The following is a 9,474-nucleotide window of genomic DNA, read 5'->3' as shown; positions in this document are numbered from 1 at the left end:
ACGATCATTTTTAAGGGGGTGGTGAGCTTTTTCAAACTCGGAGATTAAAAATAAAAATAATAAGTTGTCGAGGAAGTATTGTTTGATATAAGTTTGATCACTAATACCAAAGAGTCGTCGATTTTTCAAACGGTACTTGAGTTACAATCTAATTATATTTTATATCCATCTTCGTTTGAATCTGTAGAAGATCTCGAACCTTATTTACAAATGAAGTTTATCAATCTTAAACACGACTGTGAGACACAACTTATTTTTAAGCTAGTCGGTTACAAGCTAGCCTAGGACAAGCCTTAAGACACTTATCTATAACTATGGCAACAAGTTAAATTTTTGCTTCTTTCTTTCCCGGCAACGTATCTAGTTGAAAAAGGATTCAGCGTTGTTGTTCAGCGTTTGACTAAATAAAGAAATCGGTTGGACATTTAAAACAAAGGTGATCTACGTTTAGCTTTGACCAACATCGAACCAGACATCGCTACATTAGCAACTACTCATCAGGCTCAGGGCAGTCATTGATAAGCATAATTTTTATATTTTAAATTTTTTTTTTTTTATAGTGATGTAAAATCTTTTTGTAAAGTGAAGTCAAATTGTTTTGTTAAGTGGAGTAAAATATAACCATTACTATTTTCTTAAAATAAGAGTTTTTACTTTAATTTAGTACACTGATGAATAAATAAATAAATACATATACATATTTATAGGAAGACAATTTAATTTTAAATAAGGGGAGTGATAGCAGTAAGTTTTTACGATAAAGGAGCGCTAAACCAAAAAAGGTTAAGAACCACTGCTATAGACTGTCGCAAATGCATTAGTTGCCCTCCCTCTTTAAATGACGCCACTGTGCAGAGGCGCATACAGAAAATATTTTCGGGAGGGGCTACTATAAACAAAGTTAAATTACCACTGCTATCTAAGAATTACTAACAAGAAATAATAGGTACTTCTAGTATCTACTGTAGTATCTACATTTCATTTACAGAATTTCCCAAAACGATTTGACGTTAGATGCAAATTCTAAAGAAGCATAAAGCAGGAGCGTCCTCAAGGGGGGGGCGAATGGGGCAGTCGCCCCCTCCATGACCTTTATTTTCTTTCTTAAAATATTCATTATTTATATTAAAATATAACACTAGGAAAAAAATTTATGCAATGTGCCTTTAGATATTGATAATATAATTAATCGCTTTGCTAAATCTAAACACAGAATCGATTTTACTCTTTGATTTGTACATTTTTTTTTTTTTGCTTTTTTACTAAACATCTAAATTAGATGATCTAATCAATAAAAATAATATTTGTTTGTGTGTTAATATTCATTAATTTACATTTAAATAATTTAATATGTACACAAATATTTTAATACTATGACTCTGTTAATTAAACTTTGTTTTTTGTATCTATAATTATGCCTATGTTAGATGCCCTAATGACATTAGATACCCCGAGTTAAATCAGGTAAAACACCTAGTAATTGGTGTATTTTCATATATATAGGTAATGTATGTAGTTCGCCCCCCCCCCCCTATAAAAGGGTCTAGAAACGCCACTGGCATAAAGCATCATTAAAATATAACAAACGTTTAAAATAATTTTTAAGTTTTTTAAAATATTTCGGGGGGACTGTAGCTCACTAAGCCCTCCCCCTTTATACGCCAATGCCATTGTGTCTATCCACTAATAACAAATAATTAATAACGAACATATTACCAAATGTAGGTTCACATGACTTAGTGAATTACATTATTGGTTACTGTTATATATTTCTTTATGTGACTGATCAAAGGTTCGTAAGAACTAGATTATAGATAAAATATTAGATCTACGATTATGCAACAGTCAAGTACAGTAATACTTATTTATAACTGCAGTTATAAGTAATAATATTAATGTGACCAACAATTGTTATAATTAAAACTTAATCTTAAAATATTAGGCCGTTTTTATTAAGTTTAGTGACCTTCGAATGACGACTTTCGTAAAACAGGTCAAAGAAGGTCTATATTCGAGCTTACGGATTGGACCCAAACATATAAACCTAACTAGTCGGTATTTGAGAATAAATATAATTTTAGAGCTAGTAGAAAATGTATGCACTTCAACTATTGCACGGTTAAATAATTGTCTTATTATCACAATCCTTCACATATTTTATGGAATCATTATTGTATTTACAATAATGATTCCATAAAATATACCGATTATAAAAACCAAATTATATAAGTTTTTAACAGAATACGTTCATATTTGGACGTTACCTACAATTAATTTTATATGATAATTATTTTTCCTTATTTCATATAATTTAGATTAGTAAATCTATTTTGTCACATAATAAATTCTTATATGTACCTATACTTTGAAACACTGTTCGTGCATAAGAATGATCGTTCGCGTGGGGTTTAGAGCTATTTGTTGGCTATGCAGGGGCCCTTTTAGAAGAAAAATTACGATTATTATTTAACATTACCTATTTATTTCAAAATTATAACAAACATTTGGAATTTGAAACGATATTTTTAGGCCTACCGGTTTATTCAAAAACGTATCAACGATATTATTTTATAATACGAAATATGATAATAAAGGTAACCGGACGTACGTTACCCCAGCCCACCCAATTTTTAATTTTGCAATTTTTTTGCGCCAATAATTAGTGCTCAATTCCTGCCAAATCTTGCCATATTTTCAGAATTCCTGCTGTACCAGTTTTTCCAGAAAGTCGTATTTTCTAAGGGTGGGTCTGACGTAATGTTACACAGCCCCACCACCACTTTAAATTTAACTTTTTACAATTTACTCGTATTTATGACATTACAATTTTGTATTGAAAATTATAACTCATTATTTAATCCTGAAAATCAAATACTTAGTTGAGATAGGTTACGACAGTATGTTAAAACGTAATGATATACATTTTATTTTTTAGAGTATCCGTCGATCATGGGCCTAGATCTCGAGTCTCACGTGCCCTTAGGAAACCAACAGCATTGACAAATAGATTTAAAAATTTAATTTACATTACAGTTTAAATATTTTTTACATTAATGATTTATGATTTAAAATTTAAATTTTAAGATTTTTTTTAAATTTTTTAATTTTTTAATTTTAAGATTCTACAAAAATATTACAAGAAAAATATTAAATAACAAAATTAGAAATAAATTGTGTGAATTAATACAAAATTAAAATATTTGTAATATTTAATAATTTTAAAATAAAACACTTATTAATTTAATAATACCATTAATTATGAAATACGAATACTAAGTAACTATAATCAATGATAATATTTCCAATATTAATATCAATATCAATATTATTTCAATAATATTAACCACAAAACAACTTTATTTCTGTAAAACTTGGGACCATTTACATAGTTTTTCATTTTACCCAGAACTCCAATAATTAACATTCATTAATAATTTGGTATATTTTCAAAATATAATTATTAATTACCTTGTACAAGTTACAACAGGAGTAACTACTAGTTTAAGACTATTTTTACTACTATATTTTAAAATTTTTTAGTAAAATGCTTTTAAATAATCAATTTTGCGCTTTCATATATTTTAGTAATGTTGAACCTATTTTTTGAGCTCTTCCAAATTTGTTACTTCAATAAGTCTTAATGCTTTTTGATCAACAATAACATAAGAAATAAGGTCATATAACAGGGATGGCGAACCTATGACATACTTGCCAAAGGTGGCACATTGACCAAATTTTGATGGCACGCGCAAAAAATTGAAATTATTAAAAATTGTACACAAAATAAATTTATAAAATGTTGGTTATAAGAAATTCAAAGTAACAAATTATATATATTTTAAAAATTCTTTCATATTTTTATGAAAGCCTAATGCTTTCATATTTTTCATCAACTTATGTTTGTGAAAGCTTATAGGCCACAACAAATTTAACTAAATCTAAGAAAATAAATGTTTTTAAAAATGAAACAATTGCTGCTTGTATACTTATGCTATTAGTACTGCTTATATCATGCTTGTCACTAAGAATGACTAAAATTTAATTAAAATAATGTAATAAATCTGTAATTTTATTTTTATTCTTGGAAAATTAATTTTCTTTGGATAAGTGAACAATACTCCAAACCTTAATTAGAAAAATTTGGCACTAGAACCAAAAAGGTTCACCACCTCAGTTAAACAATTTTTTTAAACATTAAAATTAACTAATTATAAATGACAATATGATTTTTATTGTTTTAAATTGTCTAATTGTTCACAGTATGTATAATGTGAGCAAAATAATTACAATATAATAATATTTTAAAATTAATAACTCAAATAGTAAATGATTAATTCGCCATTTTTATTTATTTAGAATACAACTCTAATTCATAATATTGAGTCAATGGTGACAATTCAAATAATAATTCATATCTTAAACTAAAAACCTTATCTAATGCATAGAACAAAATTCAAAATATATATTAATATTATGGGTAAATAATTAAAACTTATCAAAATAATATTTTGGTTTAACTCATAACAAAATCTAAAAACAGCGAAAATAATACAATTATATTAAAGAATTATAAACAGAAAAATGAATATATATTTGTAAATAAATATAAGTATATACTGATAAACATATAGTACATATATATGAGTTTAATTGTTGCTTAATAGTTAACAAGGTTTTGAAAATATTGGACCAATTTCGCCATTAAGTAGAAAAATAATTGTATTATATATATATATATATATATATGTAAATATTGCATGAAGCTAAATGATTATTTGGACACATAAAACAAACAAATAAAATTAAAATATTAAAGAAATAAATATTTGAAGAATAAATAAAAAAAAAAATAACAACATTCATAAGGCTATCAATTTAACAAAAAAAAAAAAAAAAAAAAATTGACTAAAATTGTGTCAACCAAGTCAACCAAAAACAAAAGATAAATAAAATGCCCACTCAATTTTTTTCACTACACCAACACCCATTATAGTTTTGTTTTATTTAATTTTTTTTTTAATTTTTTTTTTTTTTTTTTTTACAAACACCAACAGAAACTTATGATATCAAGTCTTGTCTCAAATAAAGAGATCATTATTTGTTGTTGTTTTCGTCCTTTAACGATTATTTACATTATACATATATTATTATACAATAATTTTATACATACTGTATTAATATTTAAGATAATTACAAAAATAGCATGTTGTATCTATTGCTCTACTGCATTAGTTATTTACATTAATATTATAAATGTTATATATAATGTGTAAAATTTGATCCTATCACAGAAATTGTGTAAAGTTATATGGGCACATTATTACATAACATAAACATAATAATTAACATACCCAAAGTATTGCGTTGATAAAAAGGTTAAAAAAAAAAAAAAAATGGTAAAATACTTATATGGCTACAACTAAATCAGTTCATCCATTTGCGACAATTGGGAGCACCACAATTGCATGGTATCTTATGTTGATCGTCTTCAATGTCAAACTGGTAGTCATATGCAAGCTAAAATAATAAAAATATTTTAGAACATTTTATAATTTAAAATATTAAAGAAAAAATGTAAAAGAATTTATTATTATGCAAAACTTACTTCTTCTCCTCGAGCAATCCTTCGCTTAGCAAATATTATTATACGAAGTTCCCTGTCTACTTCCACTTTTTCAGTAACACAGTTTGGATTACAAGAGTGATTTATATAACGAGCTAGACCACCACTTATAGTAGCATCTACAACTCGATCATCGTCAAGGCGGAACATGTATATACCACGGTTCTATAACATATTTTACTCATAAATTACACATATGAAATAAAATAAAAATTAATGTATTACCTTAGCCTCATAAAGTTTTTCTCTGTAATCGCACAACTGTGAACGGATAATTTCACCAATGTATTCTATAACCATAGTATGTTTTTCTAAATCTCTAGCTGCGTAAAGTCCCAAACCTTGGATTTTAGACCTAGTTAAAAGTTTATGAAGTTCACTTTCGATCATAACCGATTTTATATTTAATAAAATAAAATTTACCTGGCTAAATAAACATTATTTCTCCATTCTTGTTTCATTTTCTTATACTGTGAAGATTTAGAATGAACAAAATGTTTAGAATAGGGACAAGTTGGCGGAGCTGATAGATCTAGTTGACTCATTAATGATGAACCATGAGAAGATGTAAAAGATCTAGGTATATGTGATCGCAGTTTGCCAGGAAGAACTACTCGTCTACGACCTTCACAACGAGCACAGCCACTTGGATTAATAGCTAAAGGAAGTTCTAGGAGAGGATTACGACCATATCGGAAGCGATAGTCAGATAATGTTTCAATACCTAAATAAATAAAAATTGTTAATTTTAGAATAATGTTTCAAATAAAAATGCATAAGTACTTTTTTATATCATTGTACTCAACAAAAATATTTTTAGAAAAAATACATGATATAAAATGAATATTTTTAGTACATAATTATATATGTATGTACTTTAATATGTATAATTATTACTCCGTTTCAAAATAAACATTGAACATAATACAGTTTACAAATATAACAGCAAGTAAAAATGCCTAATAATTATCTTTTAAGTACTTTAATCACTACTTAAATTGAAGATATTAGTACATTTTTAAGTCCAAAAAATTGAATAATTTCAATTGAAAATAATGATCAATAATATAATTTGTTATAACTCAGGACAGGACTTACGTGTATTTACAGTCATAATATGTATATGTTCTAAAAAACTCAAAATAAATACCAGTCTTATTTATTAAATGTATAATCCTATGAATATTTAATTGAAAAATTGTAATTAGAATATAACCACCGAACTTTCAGATAGAAACATTTTATGCTGTTCAGTGGCATATTCATGACAGACATTTTAGGATCTATATAGCACCATATCACATGTATGATAAGGATGCCAATTTTGCTTACAATAGATTGTGTTACTTGTGAAAGTATAGCTGAAACACACAGATTCAGTAAGAACAAGCGTAATACTATAGATCGAATTATCTAAACATATGAAAAAAAAAGAAAATGTAAAATATGTAAAATCAAATCTGGTTTTTTATACTAAAAATCCCATGAAACAAATGTATCACTTGCCAAAATTAATTTATTAGATCACAAAAAAAATATGTATGTATAAGTAAATATAAGTCCTTATTAATAATTATGATATCTTTACTTATATTTAAGATAAGACCCATTGTCATATTTTAATAATATTTTTTTTGAAAATTGGTAGTTTCTAATATCAATCTTATTAATCTAATAAAATATGCATATATGAGCTTTATTAAATTTATTATTTATACTTTTCTATTTAACAAAATATTTACCAGGCAAACTCTCTAAAACACGGACAATTGCTGGTTCAGTAAGCCCAAATAAACTGTCACCGCTCACATGTTGTGGATGGACCTTTAACAAATTATTTGTACTTCTCATACTAGCAATAGCTGACAAAACTTTTGCCCAAACTGCCCTTGGACTAGAATCTTTAAGTTCTAAATCTTCATTATCCATTTCTTGAACAATAATTCTAAACTCGGGACGTGCATTAACTTCATGAATAGAACAAATGTATTTACAACGTTTGTTAGGTAATCGCATACTCCAAAACAAACGTACCTAAACAGTTAATACAGTTTAGTGAAATCTATAAGAGTTCAAATTATTAATCTATGCGTCTTACCACTTTAAAACCAATTGGATAGATAGAAGTAGGTGTATGAAATGCAGCTAATTGATGAGGTAACAATTGACCAATATTTAGAAGAGTCAAGCTACCAACACGTAATAAAAACTGATGAGAACTTGAATGATGCATTACAGCAGCTACCTGCCGATTTTCATCTCTATTAATGTAAACACGTCGATGCACAGACAAAGTTGTGAGCTCATTTTCTTTATCGCTCTTTGGAGCATGGATACTACAATACAAAGTCTTATTCTTATAGAACACAGCATCATCTTTGACGGCACAAGGTAAATGGTAATTAGTGGAACATCTAAGTTTGTAGCATTTAAGTGTTGCGCCAGGCCGTTGACATACTATACATTCCACACTAAGAGATTGACGTAAAGCAATATCAACCTTCATTAAAGCCCCATTAACAGTTTCATAAACGTCTTCAGACCATAAGGCACAATTTAAATGGACCCATTTATCAACATCAAAATTTAATAACCTTATAAAAACATAATTATATTATTAAAACTGATCATTAAAGCCATTTATGAATTATATAAAAATAAGTCATACATACCTAGAAGGTCCATCTGAAACACCATCTCCAAATTGATGACAAAATAAACACAAGCGTTTATCTTCAGGTAATTTTGGTGATGTAACAGTGATTCCCATCCGAAACAACATCTTTAAAAATAAATATTAATTATAATAATTCTTAACAAAATATAACATTTAAAAAATATATATTTATATTAAATATAACAATATACACCTCCATTAGTTCTTTGTCAGTAGATTTTTTGTGTTTTGTAAGTGGAGCTGGAACACTATTTGAATTCCAGTATCTATAGACATTTCCCCTATGTGATGTTTTCACTTCTTCAACAGTTGATTCAGTTTTTATTTCTTCTAAATTGAATGAAGTATCATCAATTTCCTAAGAAAAAAAATACATGAAAATAATTTAAAATCATACTAATTGTTTAAAAATAATAAGCTTACCATTTTTTCAACAGAATCAGTTTTATTGGACATTGGACTGTTTGTTTCAAGATCTACTTTCAAACGTTTAGGTGGTGAAGCTTCAGATAAATGATTAACAATAGTAGTTGCTTTATCTTGAGATTCAGCTGGTGGGCGCAACAATGAAGCAAAAGTTTGAAAGCACATGGTACTACAGAAAAATATTTCATCTGCACAGCACTCTTCAACAGTTAAGAAAGGAATTTCGCTTGCTTTCTTCTTTATTAAATTATTTAATATAACTAAATCACAATGCCGACAAAATTTAGCAAAACCATTTAATATAGTTTGAATATCTACTGGTACTCCTTCTTTGCCATCTTTGGTTTTAGATCTGTACAATCCTAATTTATGTGACATTGGGGTAACAGTTCTTTCGGTAACTTTATAATTAGGAATATCAGGTAAATCAAGTAAATTGGCTAAACCTTGAAGAACTCCCATAATATCTTCAGCAGCTTCTGATGTTATAGTTAATGTAACTGTCATTGTATTGGAGTCCCGTAGTGGCAATGCAGGAGAACTTCGTGGAGGTGTTTTTCCAACTTGAGATAACAAACCTTGCTTTGAACCTTGATTTTCTTTGTCATCCTCATTATTAATTTTATAGTTAGGTCGAGGTTTCAGAGCTAATGGAGCAATAAGTTGATGAACTGGAGACATGTATCGAGTGAAATTTAACAGTGTATCGGTTGAATCACTATCATCATCATAATTTTTGAGTCCTATA

At 27.5% G+C, this 9,474-nt stretch overlaps 1 protein-coding gene across 1 annotated transcript in view; it reads right to left on the bottom strand.

Moving 5' to 3' along the window:
• Window positions 1-5,003: 5,003 nt before the first annotated feature.
• Window positions 5,004-9,474, bottom strand: part of LOC112689548 (histone-lysine N-methyltransferase 2C-like) — a 38,932-nt gene continuing 34,461 nt past the window's right edge. The window contains exons 45-53 of the mRNA XM_025563318.1: window positions 8,724-9,469; window positions 8,494-8,658; window positions 8,296-8,405; window positions 7,722-8,217; window positions 7,366-7,657; window positions 6,047-6,347; window positions 5,849-5,978; window positions 5,606-5,788; window positions 5,004-5,517 (exon numbers count right to left, since the gene is read on the bottom strand). Of these exons, the coding sequence (XP_025419103.1) occupies window positions 5,425-5,517; window positions 5,606-5,788; window positions 5,849-5,978; window positions 6,047-6,347; window positions 7,366-7,657; window positions 7,722-8,217; window positions 8,296-8,405; window positions 8,494-8,658; window positions 8,724-9,469 (2,516 nt within the window). The 3' untranslated portion in view covers window positions 5,004-5,424. The remainder of the gene's footprint in view (window positions 5,518-5,605; window positions 5,789-5,848; window positions 5,979-6,046; window positions 6,348-7,365; window positions 7,658-7,721; window positions 8,218-8,295; window positions 8,406-8,493; window positions 8,659-8,723; window positions 9,470-9,474) is intronic.

This window comes from Sipha flava, unplaced genomic scaffold, assembly GCF_003268045.1.
Source record: "Sipha flava isolate LNK unplaced genomic scaffold, YSA_version1 44_pilon_pilon, whole genome shotgun sequence".
Taxonomy (NCBI): Eukaryota; Metazoa; Arthropoda; class Insecta; order Hemiptera; family Aphididae; genus Sipha; species Sipha flava.
This window is presented reverse-complemented; position numbering and strand designations above follow the sequence as displayed.